Raw genomic sequence first — 19,080 nt, forward strand, 5'->3', positions numbered from 1 at the left:
ATTGGTGAGATGTTTAAAATAAATGGATGTTTATATATCATTACTTATAATCAATTTGTGCTTTCTATTCCAAATTTGCATAAAATTGTTCTGAAATGATCTTGTCTACTCCAACATATTTTAGTTTAATTTTTTTTTAGTGAAATACAAAATTTATTACATCAATACTGATATCTTTATAATTCAGTCCAGCATCTAAAGAAAAAAAAAAGTCATGTAATACTACGATGACCAAAAGCACACAATATATAGTGATATTTGAGGGACTAAATATGTAATTAGTCGGTAGCATATCATATTTTTTTATACTATAAACTAAATTACAATGTGTTCTGTTGTGAAGAAAAAAAGGAGAGAACATGAAAGTGAATATGTGAAAAGAAGGGGGAAAAAGTGAGAAATAAGGTTAAAATAGAGGTTATATCTAGTTGAAGAGAAATGAAATAGAATAGAAAACAAATATTTGAATTAAAAAATTTTAGTACTTAAAAAAACATATATATTAAATAAAATAGACTTTTATCCTTTGCTATGGTTGGCGCTTTCATTTTAAATATATGTTGTTGTTAATTAAAAAAATGATTATGTTACTAATGTAATCAATTATTTTCTTCACAAAAAGGAGGGGACTTAGGGCAAAAATGTAACGCGGTTGCCAATAGTTTACATTTTCTTCATTTTTCTTCTCAATCTTTATTTCTATAAATTGAAAATTCTGAAAAATGGAAAGTTAAAAAATCATTATATAATAATACAAAAATTACAATAGAAAAATAATCTAAAAATTATAATAGAAAAAAAGTTTGAAATGATTTTTCAATCTTTTATATTAGTATTCTTATGCATGGAAATAATTAATGGAGTGAATTTTTTTTAATGTGGGAGTTACATCATTTTTTGAAAATTTTCACGTCATTTTTGTCTTATCAAACAAATGAAACTGTGGCTCTTCCACCGTCACGCTCCTCCTTTCCTTTACACGGAATCAACTTAACTTGCTTACCAAACAAAACATTAATTAAAAAAATCACACCATTAGTGTAGTGTGTTAGGTAAGGGGTTGTAGGTTCAAACTTTAATTTAGTTATTGTGATGTTAGACTCAACTCTAGGACTAAATGCATGCAATATTTAATTAGAAAAGGGAACCATATACATTTATGGATTAAAAATTATAGAACGATAAATAAAAAATTCAATTTTTTTGTATAATTTGTTTTTATTTTTCAACAATCATGCCATTTGTTCCTTTTATATAGAAATTCTAATATTATTAATTATTGTAATTTGTAAACTACACTCACTTAAAAAGTCTATGCATCCCACATAAGAGGACTGGTTTTAAAAAAACAAAATTCAATTTTTATGGAAAAATACTTAAATGTGAAATAGGTAATTGTTTTTCTTGTAGGGTACGTAATAATTGGCTGTAGCATGGAATGGTAGACATGAAAAGATGTCTCGCCACTATCTCATTACGAATACAATCTGAATGCAACGAATAATCGGCTCGTTCAGAATCACACATGATTTGGAATTACATAATTCCGACCACATACTCAACGTCCCACACTAGAACCGAATACAGTTAGCCACGCAATCCAAAAGCACATACTCCTCATCCACGTTGGATTTTACATTTTTTGCCAATTCCAAAGCATACCCTAATGGATTCTCACGTAACCTTCGTGATGTTTTTACTGCGGCTGAGAGCACAAATTCATTACCGTAATAACCCTTAGGCAACGGAGGGTTCACCTTGGTAGTAAAGTTAACGGTGTAAATGAAGCGAACACCATCATCAGGGTCAAGTTGCAATGCTCTTATGCGGCATCTCCACGTGCATGCGATGATGACCTCAAAAGTGGTGCATCTACCAAGATGTTTGGGAACCAAACTACGGAGAGAAGCTACCTCGCTAGGTCCGAAGAAGAAACAACGTTGCAGTCGTTTAATGGGATCATTGTGTCTTTGGCTTTGTTTTCCACTTCGTATTCGTGATGGGTGCGTGAAATTCGAGGTGGTTGCCTTCAAGAGCTCCCTACACTACAATGGAGTGAGGGAAGGTTCCTTTGGGCCACGGGCGATTTCGGCCAAAGGCTTTCATGAATCCGTCGCTCATGCTGAAAATGAAACAGCCACACTTGACCCGCGTTACCTATCATTAGCATTCGTAGGTTAGTGTAGTTTGAAAAATACTACCTTCTCGGGTGGTAGATGAACAGTGCAAAATATAAAGAGCAAGCTACTCTCCATTTTCGATACAACTCCGGCCAAGTTACTAACTATTTCCTCTAATAAACATAATGTCGAGATAAACTATATAAATAAAGAATAATTCTCATCTTACAAATTAATTTTATAATATTGAATTAAACTCATAAAAAACTCACTTATGATATTAAGTATAAAAGAATAAAATAAAAAATATTTTTATTTCTTTTAAACATTTATAAACATGTTTAATCAACTTAAAGAAAATAATATATATATATATATATATATAATATAATCCATAATTTACAGATACATATGATTTTTAATTAGTTAATAATACATTCCCATTAATCTCACAATTTTATTTTAATTTATTAAAGCGAATTTTAATTAAATTTACACACCCTTTTTTATGGGATTTGTTAACTACGCGTCTATTTCTTTTTTAGAATTATACATATATAACAATTTCTACAACCATTTAAACAATATTATATTTTGTATTTATCTCTCTCCTCTACTATATTATTTATTACATTTCAAATTTAAATTTATCTTCTTTTTTGTCTTTCTCTCTTTTGTTTATATATTTTATTGTACATGTAAAATTCCTTTTTTTTAGATAAAATATGTTAGTAAATTATAATCTTAAAATATGTTGGCATATAACTTGCTAATATGTTTCAACTAAAAAAATAATTAGTACATATACATTTAATTGTGAAATTTTACTAACGTACATCCACTTATTTTTAGTTGAAATACATTAACAAATTATAATTAAATATTATGTTTTTCAAAGTACACTCACTGGAATTTACTAACGTACTTTAACTAAAGAGGGTTGATGTATGTTAATTAAAAAAAAAACTTTCTTATACTGTATTTATATAAAAAGGTTATAGAACCTATAAATTTATCTTTGTATTTTTAATAAATGACTTAAATATATTTTTCATCCTTGTAATATATCACTTTTTTATATTGTTACTTATTAATTTTTTTTTATTATCTGATATTTTTAAATTTTTACATTTCACACTTACTATTAGTCTAAATCCTTTAAATGATGAGGTGATATTTTGTTAGTTTGACATTAGTTGATGATTTGACAATTTATTAATTTATGACATCATAACTTAAGAGATGGAGTCTTACCCCATATACCAAATGAAAAAATCTAAAAAATGTCAGAAGATATAATAAAATAAAAAACATGAAAAAGTAATTCGGCAAGAATATCTGTTTTCCCCTAGTATATAATTAAAAGGATATACTATTGTATTATTATGCATGCTTTAAAATTACATGTTTATGTCTTAAAGAATTATCCAAAATATAATTAGAAAAAATAAATAATTTTAATGTAAAATATTACTATATTATTTTTTTACAGCAATATTGTATCATTATTAAAATCTCAAATATTATAGATGGATGATATAATTTATATAGACATTTTAAAATATTATTAATTTAATTTAAATATAAATAATTTCTCCACAAAATGTAGATAATATTTATTTAAAATACAAAAAATAATTAAATTTATAATTATTTTTAAAAAATATTTTTTAATAGTGTTATATTTTAATTAATTTTATTATATTATCTACTTCCTAAGAGTGATGCATAATGCCTTGGTTGCATTCATTATTTTTATGTGAATTAAATATATTTTTAGTCTATCTAAGTTTACATTTTTTTCAAATTTGATCTTTGTAAGTTTTTTTTTTATTTTTAGTTCCTATAAAATTTCATTTTTTCAATATTGATTCATGTAAGTTTTTTTTTTTATTTCAACTCTTTTAATATTTTATTTTTTCATTTTTAATCCCCGTAAATTTACAATTACAGGAAGCAAAATTTTTAAAAAATAAAAATAAATTTACTGTGACTGAAAATGAACAAAATAACATTCAAGGACCAAAATTGAAAAACATAACTCAACTTTTTTTTTATTTCCCCTACATTAACTCCCCTTTAAGTTTGAAAACATTATACTAATACCTTCTTAAACCTTACACTAACACCTCTATAAGGGAGACGAAAATAATAGTTAAAAAGCATAAGTTACTTGTGTAATTACACCAAACTTCAAAAAATGTTTATGTAATTTGTTCTTAATATAAAAATATAAAAGTCTAAATTAAACTTTTTAAAAGATAATATGTCTCAAAATAAAAATACCAAACTAAATATAATCAAAATATATACAAAATTATAATGTATATTCTAGTCTAAACCAAACGTGTCATCCAACTAACATTTTGAAAAAACTAACAAATATGATGAAAAAAAAAATCAAAGACTTTTATTTTTATTTGTATGAATAAGAGAAAAGTATAAAAAATTTACAATAATTCACGCATTTTACTCAATTACAACATTTCACTTCATATTTCTTACTTATTTTATTCTTTTCTACCGAATGAAAAGTTTCATAATGAGCTACCGATGAAACCAAACACGCCATCAATAAATATTGTTTAAAAATAATATTATTAATTTAATTATTTAAACAAGTTATGTTTCATTAATTTTATTAACTTATATATAAATAATTCCTCCATAAAATGTAAATAATTATTTTTAAAAAATATAAAAATATGGGTTTAAATTTAAAATTATTTTAATAAAAATAGAAATCTCATTATGTTACTTCAATTTTAAACAACTCAATTTTTCTTTCAAGAAAACTTGGATACAATTTCACGGGTAATGTTAGTGTTATTTTATAGTTAGAATTGGAGTTCTACCTCAATAATTTGCATAATGAACAACTTCATTAAATGTCAACAAAATTTGCATAATGAACAACTTCATTAAATGTCAATGTAAATTGTTGAGGTAAAATTTTAATTATAATTGGAGAACAATACTAACAATACCAATAAAATTGTATCTAAATTTTATCCTTTTTCGTCCAATGGAAATTCCTATTAGCAAATGCTTAGCCCAGTCTATCCAAAAAAAATAAAATTGTTTAACTGACAAACATTCTCTCTCTTCAACCTTGCACATTTTCTCTCTTATATTTAACACTACTAAACAACCCACAAGGAATAATTGCTTTTACAAATAAATAACTCTTTTCAATTTAAAGTAATCCAAAATCACATTTGACACATTAAAATTATATTTTTTTAATAATAAGCAATTTTTTTTTTAGATAAAAGTTTAGGTGTTGTTTCAATGACTCATTTGAGATAAGACATGTCTAAAGTAATGTTTACAGAAGTACTTATAAATTTTTCATCAATCAAATTCTCAAATTGACAATGACAATTAAATTCAAATCTTTGTGAGATATGAGTTTGTTCCCTACCAACTCTAACCTCCATTTACGTTGCCGTTTATTTTTTGCAGTGAAGATAGCAAATTTCAGGAAAAGGGATCATTTAAAAAAACTACTAAAGGGATCGGAGTATACTTTGTAATTAAAGAGGGTGTAATTAATAATTACCCGGTCCGTATCTTAGAACATCTTGGTTGATGGAGGGCGCAATTCGTAACATCATCTATTAATTAACGAGCTTGACATTTTTTTTTTTTACAAATGCTCATCGTTTAAGAAATTAAAAGAAACAAATATTTTTATTGAGATGCATAAAATTATACTGTTTATAATATTTTTTTACGTTTTCCTATAATCTTCTCAATAAATATTTATTTTAGTTCTCTAATCAATGTCTTAAGATACCGTTTAGCAAGACCTTATTTTTTAGATAAATGCTAATTAATACCCTTAAGATATTGATTTAAAAACTAAAAAAAATTATTAAGATGCCTAAAATTACACCTTAAATAACTTTTTTTTATGTTATTCTATGATTTTTATAATAAATATTTTTTTTAGTTTCTTAACCAATTTTCTAAGGATATTAGTTAACAAAATTCTTTTTTGTTGCAAGAAACTAAAAAAAAAAAGTGTTTATTCAATGTGGGATTGGTGAATAGTGTGTTTGTGTTTTTCTTCTTTAAATGTATAAAAATCAAAGACAAGTATAAAGGAAATTTACAATAATTTACACACATTGTTAGATTAGATTTTCTTAGTGTTTTGTGCGGTTGATGAATGCCTTTTTACTCAGTTTATTTTCAAAATTATTACGGTAATTCGTTAACACAGTGTAAGGGTGGGAATATAAAAAACATGTTCGAACCGTTTCCGAATTGCATCGAGATGAACTGGTTTCTGAATCAAACATGTTCGGTTAAATAAAATTAAATCGATTTTTTTGCTAAAACTAAAATTGTTTTTAAAACCAATTCGATTCACTTAGTAACTGAATAATTTTTTAGCAAAAACTGAAATTATTTTTTTAAAGGAAAAAAAAACAGTTTGTAAATTAATTCGATTCTTAAAATAGATTCAAAACTGATCTGAAACTAGTTCAGTTTTCGAACCAGATTTGAATTGATTTTGAATCAATTTTTTTAAACTAATTGATTTTAAAATATTAATTTTTTCCTTGTCATAATGTCAGTTATTGATTCCTAATATTATCTTTTGCCATTTAGGTTTAAATATCCATTTTTTAATTATATTTCCAATTATTTCTATCTTTCCCTAAAATGGACACATTAACTTGTAAAATGAAAAATACAATCGATGATTGATCAGTGTCACGTATGTTGCATGGGTTACTACACTAATTTCTTAATTATTTCCAACAATAAGGAAGAGTTTCATAACGAGCTACAAATGAAACCAAATCGGAAATACTAAACCTTCTTCTCCTTTTGCATTCTTAAATGGAGTTAGAAACGTTACTCCTGGAAAGGGCCCAAGCCCTCCTTGAGCGTAGACATGGCAAGAAAACCCGTATCCGTGGGTACCCGTCTGAATCCGTCCCGACTTTGACGGGTAATACCCGAGTTGACCGGGTATGGGTACGGGTTCGGATTTTCCCCGATAACCAAAAGTCGGGTATGGGTACGGGTATGAGATTACTAGACCCGTCCCGACCCCGACCCCGAACCCGCCCCGCCACTTAAAATCTTTAGAATTTTTGCATAATTTAATTAAAAGGCATATAATTTTTATTACTAGTTAATTTTATTTTAAAACTTTTACATAATTTAATATTATTTTTTTAACTATTTATGTAGACACACGTGTTATAATAAATTTATTGATATATAAGTAGTTAAAAATAAATGTTTAACAATCAATTTATTTTTTTTTAAAATCAAATTTTTAATATTTTTTTACAAAAAAAAAATATTTTTCTAAATGGTGTGTGGAACGGGGTTAGGGATACCCGATACCCGACGGGTACGGGGATGGGACAATAAATTCAAACCCGTCGGGTGTCGGGTACGGGTATGGGAATATGTCGAGGAGTCGGGGTAAGGGATTGGGAGACAATATCCGTACTCGACCCGCCCCATTGCCATGTCTACTTGAGCGGGATCAAATTTTCTCAAATCTGATACAGTAAGAGACCTCACCATTATTGGTATGTATCGTCCCTTAATAGCCAATTGATCTGCCAGAGAGTGCATGTACTCACCTTTCACTTGGTTGATTAACTCCTCCAATGGATTCCCACGAAGCTTCCCTGCAGTGGTAACTGCCGCAGGGTAACCGAGGATTGAACTTAGCACGTGCGAACATCCTCATCTGCATCTATCTTCAATATAATGCTTTTATGTGGCAGCGCCATAAGAATGCTGTGATGAGATCAAACGTGGCGCAACGGTGAAGGTGATGCTATTTGCATGTGACGCGTGGTGGATCTCTTTCCATTTCAGCCCTAACGTTCAAGAATCGCACAAGACCAGCTGCATGAGGGCCAGGATAAAACCACCACACTTGAGTCGAGTAACCTGTTATACAATTATATATCCAACATCAAGTAATTATGATAGAAAAAGATAAGAGTGTAAATAGCAAACAAGTGACGTTGAAACTTAATGCAAAAATATATTAGTGAATTGTGAATAATAATGTGTATTGGACCTGTATGAGTAGAAGGGGAGTGTTAGTAATTTCTTCAGTCTCTGGAACATTATATAGAAGTTCTTGGAAGCATGGGAATGGAGGTTGGAGAGCTTCACCACCAAACTGATAAAGTGTTACGTCTGCATCAGCCTCAATGAACATGACGCCCTCCCCAGTACAATCCACCATTAATTTGCGGTCAGGCCCCTCCCTAAGCCTACCCGCAGTGCTTTCCGAATGACTTGAACTGGGTCTTTCTCTGCCAGTGAAGGTTGGTTACGATAAACTTGTATCGTTGGAATGTGGAAACGAAGACCTTCTTGATCATCTATGTCGGATAATGGTTTAAGTTGGTGGGGAGTGGGTGTAGCAGGAGCCACCAACTCAGGTTGGCACCTCCGTACTGTAAACATTAGAGAGGGCCATGCTTAATTATCAGAGAATTATGGGCATCCTTTAACATTGTTGGGAATGTGAGATGAACAAATAGGAAACTGGTATAGTGTAAAGCACAAAAGGAAAGGAAACCCTATGTTTTGCTTTCTGGAAAGGGTGGGTGTACACGAACCAGGAACAATGGAGAAGGGAGAAAGACGGTCACGTGACCTGCTGGGCTCAACTGTTCTAAACCGTTAGATTTAAAAAGATTAAACGGTTAAGATGAGGAGTTTTTCTTGCATGAGTACAAACTCACATCATCATTAAACAAAATAAAAGCATACTACTATAAAACGGTATCATTATCAGTTAACGTTTTGGGTATAAATTCGAAACACAAACCACAAAGCAAATGATGCCATATCTACAATTAATACAGTCACAGTTTCAACTTTCAACTAATGCTAATGCCTATTTATTGCCAAATTTTCAGAATTGCATATCGAATACACTCAAATATGCATACACGTGACTGGATATCAAATGACTAATTTCAATAAATGAGAATAATATTATTAGCAATTAACAACTAACAAAATTTTATGATGTAAATGTGCACCTGGACAGCATAATTTCTATGCCCAGATATTTAACGCACAATTTAAATTTACAATGTTTTCGTTGTCATCTCTAAATCAACTACCTGATTCCTGAAAAACATCCCACTGTGCCAGTATGATTCCCACTAATTCTCAACAGAGTCAATTAAAAACCTTCATCATCATGCCAGATGCAGACGATTCCACCATGTCCAGCAGAAGTATGCACGCCAGCTAGATATAGTTCAAAATTTACAGTAACAGCTCTCCACTAAAGAAAAAACTATCCAAGCAGGTTTGGAGAATGTCACTAAATTTGGTGATAAATGACGGCTCGGAATTTAAAATTTTCTATAATACCACCGATCAATGCAGGCAACCCAAGAAGAATTGTTGTTCAGAAGTATTTTTACATAATCACAAGAAAACCTGCAAATATTGATCATAATTCATTATAAACTCTGCAATCCTTGGTGAGCCAGTATAAATAAAATATATATATTTTTTCACACTCAAGAAAAACGAAGCATGACAAAAAAGGGAGTAAATTCAGAATGGAATGGAAACAAAAACAAAATCTTATCCACTAGGTAATGTTTGTAAACTCAGTACGGAAACCGATAATATATATATATATATATATATATATATATATATATTTCCTTCTAATTATTTTTCTTCCAGAGATAAAACTTGAAGTAAAGGGTAAGAAAGCAAAAGAAATTGTTATGCAATGCATCAAAATCATTCAAAAGTTACTTGTGATACCAATAATGACTATTCAGACATGGTTAAAGCTCACTTTCCTCCAATCTGAAAGAGAATAAATTATTAATAACCTACGATCACTTTTATCAACATTCACATCAGTTTAAACAAGAAATATTATTCTAATTCCTAAAATAACTATTTCCCCTTTCCAGTTGGCAGTAAATTACAGTTACAAAATAAGAAAAATACATGAACAAAAATCCATAAAAGCTTTAAATATCAAATTCTTGCTCAGAAAAGCAAAGCAAGGCTCAATTACCCACCTCTGATGCATATGCAATTTGTAGTCACCTGCCTTGAACTAGTCTGTAATTTAGAACCAAGTCATCTGATTTCTTCCATACATAAGCTCGAACTGTGGCTAAGCTCATTTCAGGAGACAGCACCTGGAAATAAACCAAACAGCTGGCTAAAAGCACATTACTTCAATGAAAAACAGTATCATACAAAGTAAAATCAACTGTGAATCAAATAAAACAACATTCAATAAAAATATCTTTAAAAAAATTGATGTCATTCTCAAACCAATCAAAGGCATAATAAATTCAAAAACTTGATTAAAACATATGGCATTGAGAACAAACTTGGTAACACACAAGAACAGTTGAAACTACAGATCATACAAGTACTACGATCTATTTTAAGACTTAAAATACAACAGTCATGGTTCAATTAGCAGTGTCTAATATCTGAAATTGAATTTTATAATTAATAGCCTACCAGTAGGTAAAGAATTTAAGTATGAAGACAGTCTTTTCAAATCTCAATATCAGTTCATCTTATGACATCCAGTGAAGTTAACATCTAACTCGACAGATAATGCCACTGCTAAAAGAAATCCTAGGTATAAGGAACATTGCACTGATTTTTGGGATAATCAAACCAAGAATACTTAAACCAATATTTTGTCAATTCATCCTGCATCATGGACTCTAGAAGTCAAAGTTGTAACTTTGTAAATGCAATTAAAACCAACAAGCACAGTACATAATTCTAACAAGATATTTTTTTTTCAATAACTTCAAGAAAACATCATAATGGAAAACTAAAAATTGCAATCAGCTTAGCAAATAGATTATAGAAGGCATACAAAGGAATAGAAAGGTAAGCTAACTACAAAAAAATAAAGCATGAACTTGCTCAGTCTCAGCATCTAGAAAACCATACAGTATACACTGTCATAAGATTGCATACAAGACAACATATTGCTTGCCTGGTTGTAGCACAATATTTCAATAGAAGGTCTAAGCTTTTGCCATGGCTGAAATCCAGATCGAAAAGATCCATCCCCAACTGCTTGATGCTGTGACTGTGACCCAGTAAGACCAGGGGCAATACTACCTTCAGCACTTAAGCTGTCCAAAGGTTTGTCAAGCACCATCTTCTCTATTACATAATTAACAACCTAAACCAACCAAAATAAAGGAAAGTTAAGTTGATAATTCAAAATGCATCATCTACTGTTTTCAGAATCCACACACATGCATGCACAAAAGCTAAACTAAACTAAACTCAAAACAAGTAATACTGTTGGAAAGCATGACCAAAGCCAGCTTAACAACACATGTGAAGATTATTAATGCAATTATCAATTAATATAAATATAAAAACTTACTTTGTGAATTCTTAATATACGTGGGGCACTTAGCTTCCCTTGTGTGAGGATCTGGACTGAAGATCCTTCACATGGTTGCAAATAAAAACTGCATCTGCAGTTGTTATCACAAAAGAATATATATCAAAGAGAGCATTATGTAACTAGTCTGAGATTGCCATCATACTCAGAAGTACAAAATTCATAGACATAACCATTGACAATCAAAAGTAAGAAAAAGAATTCAATATTTTCATGGCAATAACCATTAGAAGTACAAAAAATGTTCAAAGATACTGTTCGGTAGATAGCTAATACCAAGCAACAAATACCACAGAATTAATACGAAGATAGATTACTATGACTTCCTAAGAATCTCAACCATATTATCAATTGATGTCATTTACAAAAGCCATGTCAAGTACAACCATATGAGTGATTAATAGATATAATAATCAGAGTTAAGCAATTATGCTACATTAACAAAATATACAAATAGTCACAAGCATGGTTTATTCCTTTCAACTACAACCATGTGTTTTAATGCAACTATTTAGGGAGGGAAAAAATGAGGAAAGCAAAATTACTTTGTATTTTCTCTGGGAGGTAACCGATTATTCAAGACGCAGTCCAGACACCACCAAGGAAAGTCTTTCTCATCCTTGGTTCCATCTAAATCAGTGATTTTTTTTCTCCATGGACCTCCATGAGTGCCCTCAGTAATAATGGAAGGAGGGGAAGTAACTGAGAATTCAAATGGAGGATAAACCATAGCATCATTCTCAGAACTACCATCAACCTCAATTCTTGAATGGGTACTACTTCTAGAAGCAGTCTCCTTTCCAGATAATAGTTCTCCATTAGCTGGAGCTGGGGATCCCATTCTTTGCTTTCGTTTTCTCAACCAATGAGCCAGTAGCCCTTTAAGGGTTTCTCGAGCCAAATTAACCTGCAGAATAACAGGCACTGATTTAGATTGTTGACAGCAAACTACTGAAAACATTCTCATTATTTCATTGTATTCATGGATCACATATTTCTTGAAAGTTGAAACTATAGAAGTGCATAATAGAACACAGCCAACATTCAACAGTCATAAAAAAAAACTTAAAATACTTCCATGTCCACTATTCTAATTTTCTACCCTTAAATTTGGGATGCACTTGATGGAACAAAGCTTTTGATTATAAAACAACTATTTTATCCTTATAAATTTTAATCTAATCATTAGCCTCACAAGGATAATATATTTAAAATAAAGATAGTGTGGGAATTAAAAAGTTATAACTTTGTTCCAACTAATGGAGTGAAATCTTTGTTCCGTTCCATTATGAAATTTCCAAAGAATGGAATAACATTTTTATTCTACTCCATTCCAATCCATCTGACTCTATTCCATTTTCTACCATGAATTTAAAGATAGCCTTCAGATTGAGCAAGAAGACGGACTAAAAGATGGGATGATGGTTATGTACCACTAACTGAAATGGATCTCATGAAGATGAATTGGTTGACAATTGTATATACTTGACATCAATAAGCCAATAGTAACAACTAACAAGTAAATAGTTGCATAAAAGTTGAAATTAATTGTTACAGCATACCAAAAACTAAGAGGAAAATTAATATAATTAGGAATTTAAGACATAAGGCCAGGTACATTGTTCATGACAATGAAGCCATTACCTTATCATCTTCAGGCTTGCCTACAATGTTAAGATCAGCTGAATACATCTCTGCTGAAAAACATTGGGGAGTGTCCAAATGGACTGACAAGCTTCCAAGCCTGGTATCCACTGTGAACCATGCAGGAATGCTAACCTAAAGCAGCATTGGAAGAAAATTAAAAGCCAACTTGAACAAATAAACTACTGGAAATCGTCATGTTTTCTTGCCTAGAAAAAAAAATATTTTAAAATGAAATCAATGGTTTAAATCAGTAATCATACCATCTCAAATAGCTCTTCCTTTTTCTCCTCAAATGAAACCTAGACAGTCCACAAGTAAAGCACGAGCTATTATGAACCCACAAATGAGTCCCCTATCATCTATAGTTTAAATTTGTAAATAACATCCATTACAGACAGACATGCTACTTCACTAGCAAACAAGATTGTCATACAAATTACAAAATGAAAATGCAACCAGTTGTCACCTTTCCGTAATCTTCAACGACAATGCCTTTGGTAATCTCCCACAGCTTCACTGAACCAGATGCATCCTTTACCAAAAGTTATTCATCAGTTACAAAAATAACAGAAAAAGGTTATGCAAATATGCATGGCATAATAAAATCACTACAAAACACCATGGTTACCTTTGTCAGCACATGCCTCTTATTACTCAAAACTTCATGTTGTACTATTGCAGGTGTACCCAAGATAGTTAAGGTAGGTTCTTTATATACAGGAACCTATAAACATTAGTAATTTTGACAACAAAAGGAGGATTATTAGTTTTGCAGAAGGGAAAGAACCAAATATCTATATATATATATATATATATATATATTTTATTTTATTTTTTTTTTTCAACAAAAACTTGTTTAGAAAACAAACTACATCATATTCACCAAAAGGAAACACTAATAAAAGTCAAAAGATATGTAAACTAACATGCTTCATCTATACATGAGCATATGCAACTGGTATTATAAATACCAAGAGCAACATAAAAATTTGAAGATATAATAATAGAAAAGTAATGTAGGATTTTTTTTTCAGAATTAAATATAACATACAGGGGTAGATCCTTCTGGTGAAACTCTTGCTCTTGAAAAAGACAAGTTTCCAGCTAAAAAAGAATTGCCTCTCTGGAAAATCTTTTGAGGGTCGCATCCTTCAGCTGGCCATCTATGAACTGAAGAGTCTGTTGATGCAACCCATATGCTATCATCATGCAAAGCCAATTGAAGAATAGGGTGCTCGCCTGTGCAAAGCAAACTACTCTCTCTAGTTTGCAAATCTGTCAAGTATAACTTAAGGCATAAAAGAATATGACATTAGAAGACGAGGTTCACAAGTTAAACAGGAAAAGGAGATGTGATTTCACATAAACTCAAGATGTAATAATAATAATAAAAAATAGTTTGATGTTAATTTCAGTAGAAGGTTTCACTCACTGAAAAGTCTCTCCCTCCACTATAAACATGACTAAATGTTGGGGTGCTGGCAAGTGCCCAAACAGAATCTGTATGAACTGCATAAGAATGCACACATCTCTGCTGACCTATATCCCAAAGCCTAGAGGAAACACCGACAGATTATTAGTCAACCACAAAAACAAAACAAATAGAAATGCTTATAACTCCATATGTGTGCATTACCTTATCATAGAGTCTGAAGATCCTGATAAACAATATCTGCAACAATGAACATTAAAAACATCATAACTGACTTGCTGGAAAAAAAACATATTAATTTGAACTTAACAAATTTATCCAATGAAAAGATGCATGGCTGCATACAATGAAAAGAAAACCCAACAGCATTTCATTCACTGTATAATTGACTATTAAATAAGTCCACCGTAACATAGATAATGAAAATGTTAGGTTATTCATGTGCATAGTTAACTTGTTATTTATATGTTGGGGGAAAACATAGAAATGTCAAATGGGAAAGATCAATGCAAACACACACACACACACACACAGAGGGAGAGAGAGATTTTTATGATAATAAAGAAATTATAAATAAATAGGAGGAAAAGCAAGTTACCAACTTTAAAATTTAATTGTAAATTGAAAAACTGCAACTAAACTTAGATATCCACTCCACAAACCTGCCACTAGAATCCAGAAGCAGAGCCCTGATGTTATCTGTATGCCCTCTTAGCTTTAGAGTCTTTGATCCTGATCTTGCGTCCCAGACACGCACAACCTAGTGAACCCCCAAAAAATTGAAGAAATAAACCATGGCCAGAGACAACATCCCATAAAATTCAAGCTACTACATCGCAAGCAAAAAACATCTATACTGTTTCAAATGTAAAGAAGCCTCGACAATTCAGAGCATATGCCATATTGGGCGAGTTTTTTTAAACTTTAAAAAAACAACTTTAAAATAAGCGCTTTACATATAAGAACTTTTTTAAGAAGCATCTAGGATTTGCTTCTTTAAAAAAAGCAAAAAAATGCTAATTTTAAGTAAAATCAATTTAGACAAACACACTAGAAAATCATAAAAGTGCTTATTTTATTTTGAAAAGCAATTATTTTAAAAAATAAGCTTAAACAAACTAGCCCATTGTACCTTTTCTGTGCCACCAGAGACAAGAATTGTTCCACTTTCATTCATAGTCAATGCATAAACAGAATCTTTATGGCCTTTGGCAGAAATTGGAACGTATCCCTGAGTTTGAGTGGTGTGCATGGACATATTGTCGCTTGAGTTAATAGTACGCAAGGATGTCAATGGTAGTAAGTTGCCAGAACCATTGATACCATTTGAAGATTCATCAACCATAGCATCATTACACTTAGAGGGAGCAAGGGCAGCCTCGATATCCCATATAAAAACCTCCCCACCAAGGCCACCAGAGGCAACAGTATTGTTCTAAAAAGCAAGACACTATTAAAGGATCAAAGAATGGATTTGAAATTGATAATTCAACCAAAGTAGCTATCTGTTTCAATGTGGAGCATATAGAAACAATAAAATGAACTTTTTCTCGATACACTTAATAAGAAGCATAAGATGTTTGGAGTACATTACATTTTTTTCAGCTGCTGCAAGGCAAGTAACATAGTCAGAGTGTTGCCGGAGAGTCCTAGTACAAGTTCCAAAGGACAGGGCATTCCATGTCTGACACATAAAAAGAAGGTGTAAATAATTATGTAAGTACTGGTATTATTTCAGAAGAACAAGTATTGATTGGAATAAAAAACAGCTAGCAATCAACAAACCTTAAGGGTTGTATCTGAGGAACAAGAAACAAGTGTACTATCACCAACAAGAACAGCATCATTAACCTGAAAGAATGAAATAACATTTACATATTCAATTGTACTTATGCTGTTGTGCATGTGTTATGGATTGTTAAGGTGTCATGTTTTGTGAGTTATAACTTTATTGCTAATGAAACAGGGTTTAGGACTTTTGGGGAAAGCATAAAAGATGAAGAATGACTATAAGTTCAGGAAGTTTCATCAAGTAACCATGGTTTAAAAAACATAGCTAGGTACCAGAAGTTACTAACTTAGAAGTAAACTAACAATTGGAAGGGAAGAAAATAAAAAGAAAAAACGAACATAAAGATTACCCAATCGACATGAGATTCAAAGGTAGCCAAGCATGTTGCTCTATCCACCCCTAGTGCCCATCGTTTTAACCTGCCATCACGGCTTCCGGTGAACAGATAATCAGACCCATCAGATGCTGCAGACATAAGTAGAGCCAGACAATTTATGCCTGCACAATGCTGCAGAAAAGAACCAACTTACAAGCGATTCTAGACTGTGCAACTAAGAAAACCATCAAAATTGAAATCAACCAAATAAGAAATAGTGATGAAAATAAAATCTATGACATAACACCATGCAAAGCAAAATTCTAAGTATGAACAATTAGTGAAGCTTTGATTGATAAGAAAGTAAAATATTGGGTAAATATTAAAAAGAAAAGGCTGAAATATGCAAACCACCAGATAGGTATAAGTCAATGTAAAAAGATAAAATAATATTAAAATTTAGGGTAAACCTCCATTTTGATCTTTGGAACACCAATTTGGTCCTCAAAAGGTTATCACATCCCTTTGATCCTCAAACAACAGGTTTTAACATCAAAATCGTGCAAACACATTTTACTAGGACCCAGCTGATGTCAGTCAAGAACCAAATATTCTCATTAGAGCACAATTTGAAGTCACTAATCTTTTGACGAGAAAATTCAGTTAATTTTTTTTCAAGGACCAAATTGGGAATTCACTGTATAATTTAAATAATATTTTCATCTACGTAAGAAAAGTTTTGTAGGGATCAAATTGGGAACTCAAAATTTGGAACCACAATGTCAAAGAAATTTTTTGTAGGGATAAAGATGCAACTACTAGAAGCAAACATGAAACTTGTCTGCTTCCCTGGAACAAATAAAATAATGAGTTCACCTTTGAGTCATCAGAATCATTCAACACATAGGTTAATCTCTTCTCCTTACGAGGGCGAGTTGAATTGTTTCCGTTACTTGCACTACCCACGCGGTGCATTGCAGAAACTGTTTTAGTTCATAAATCAAATAACTTAAACAAGAACCCCAGGAGTAAATTGAGAAAATAATTCCATATCAACAATTCTACTTAGCAGCATTAGCAACAACATTTGGAAAGAAAAACAAAAACTAACATATCCCAGTGCCATAAGGCTCCTCGCTATGCGAATGTATGGGAGAGGATTATCGTACACAGCCTTACTCTTGCATGTGCAAAAAAAAAGTTTTCGGATTCGAAACCATGACCAACCAACCAGTCACCAAGGTGCAACTTTACCATTGCGCCAACAGCATTAAAATAAATATCTGATGAAGTAGTTTATGCATTATGACCGTTTATTTAACAAAAGAATATTTGTATATACAGTTAAAGACAGACACATCCAAACACTTCCTCAGAAATCGCATACAGAAAAGCATTAGGCGTTAGGCATAACTGGTTAACCCAAACGTATAACCCAGGAGCTCCTAGAAACTAGCATTAAGAATTCTTGTAGCATTATGAGATGGACCTTAGTCTTCTCAATAACCCAAATGCTGATACTAAAATCTAGACCTCCAGACGTGGTTTTTCACATTTACTAAGAAGCTAGTAATTATGGCTTCAAGAAGCTAATAGTAATTATGGCTTCAAGAAGCTAGTAATTTTGATTTAGTACTTCTCAACGGGTTTCCAAAACATGCTATATCATCTTTTACAACAATTCCATGTTAACCTCAGAATCCAGACGAAGTTCAAACTCATTCTTTCCATACAGTCTGAATCACCAGTCAAACCATAATCGCATATCAAATGCACCAAAGACTCAATGTGAATCAAATAAAAAACCAAATCTACAAAATCAATAATCAAACGCACACCTAAACTCATAGGCTCATAGCAGACTGAAGATATCGAATGTCCCAAATCATCGACACAAATTACGCAAACGAAGGAAAAGAGAAAATAAAAAAGTCAGAAAACAAAAGCATAACCCTTCACACAAATTAACTAGGCCGATCATAAGGTTAAGGGCTTTGAACTATGAGCTAAAACAGACTAATTATAAGATGCGATAAATTGTTTCGTAGAATCGGAAGCAGAAAATAATCGGAAAAAAGGAAATCGAGTTGGAGAAGGAGAAGATGGAACAGTGGAAGGAACAAACCGTGATCAGTGACGAATTCGAAGCACTCTGAGTGCTTGTCTTGTTGCTGTGCGAAGTTTCAGCTTTAGAGAGAGAAAGTGTTTGGGAGAGAGAGAGAGAGAGAATGGTGAGGACAGCGAACGTGAGTGTGTAAATATGGGCGTCCAGATTTATTCCGGTAAATCCTTTGACCCGTTGTGTGCCTCTTATTGAGGGCAAGATGGTCCTTACACTTGAAG

General features: G+C 31.5%; 1 protein-coding gene and 1 pseudogene across 1 annotated transcript; both read right to left on the reverse strand.

Annotated features, from left to right (window-relative positions):
* Window positions 1-1,571: 1,571 nt before the first annotated feature.
* On the reverse strand, window positions 1,572-9,596 carry LOC113000437 (benzyl alcohol O-benzoyltransferase-like; annotated as a pseudogene).
* Window positions 9,096-19,005, reverse strand: LOC100792334 (WD repeat-containing protein 48). The gene is made up of 19 exons (XM_003554636.4): window positions 18,863-19,005; window positions 17,614-17,720; window positions 16,771-16,929; window positions 16,415-16,480; window positions 16,224-16,313; window positions 15,762-16,064; window positions 15,292-15,389; window positions 14,834-14,869; window positions 14,630-14,750; window positions 14,249-14,485; window positions 13,826-13,921; window positions 13,664-13,729; window positions 13,458-13,496; window positions 13,195-13,329; window positions 12,096-12,457; window positions 11,530-11,623; window positions 11,128-11,319; window positions 10,178-10,300; window positions 9,096-9,572 (listed from the first exon to the last, which is right to left on the reverse strand). Exons 2-18 carry the CDS (start codon window positions 17,710-17,712, stop codon window positions 10,202-10,204), a joined length of 2,292 nt encoding a protein of 763 aa, XP_003554684.1. The 5' UTR covers window positions 17,713-17,720; window positions 18,863-19,005; the 3' UTR covers window positions 9,096-9,572; window positions 10,178-10,201.
* Between the last annotated feature and the right edge of the window lie 75 nt (window positions 19,006-19,080).

The sequence above is a fragment of the Glycine max genome, chromosome 19 (assembly GCF_000004515.6).
Source record: "Glycine max cultivar Williams 82 chromosome 19, Glycine_max_v4.0, whole genome shotgun sequence".
Lineage (NCBI taxonomy): Eukaryota > Viridiplantae > Streptophyta > Magnoliopsida > Fabales > Fabaceae > Glycine > Glycine max.

Excerpts from the sequence above, each read along its gene's own strand:
- LOC100792334 (XM_003554636.4), bottom strand. The coding sequence starts at position 17,712 with ATGCACCGCGTGGGTAGTGCAAGTAACGGAAACAATTCAACTCGCCCT. Across the intron at positions 11,624-12,095 it reads CCTCCCAGAGAAAATACAAA|ATGCAGTTTTTATTTGCAAC; the intron begins GTAATTTTGCTT and ends TAACAACTGCAG. Across the intron at positions 11,320-11,529 it reads GTATATTAAGAATTCACAAA|GTTGTTAATTATGTAATAGA; the intron begins GTAAGTTTTTAT and ends TGGTTGGTTTAG.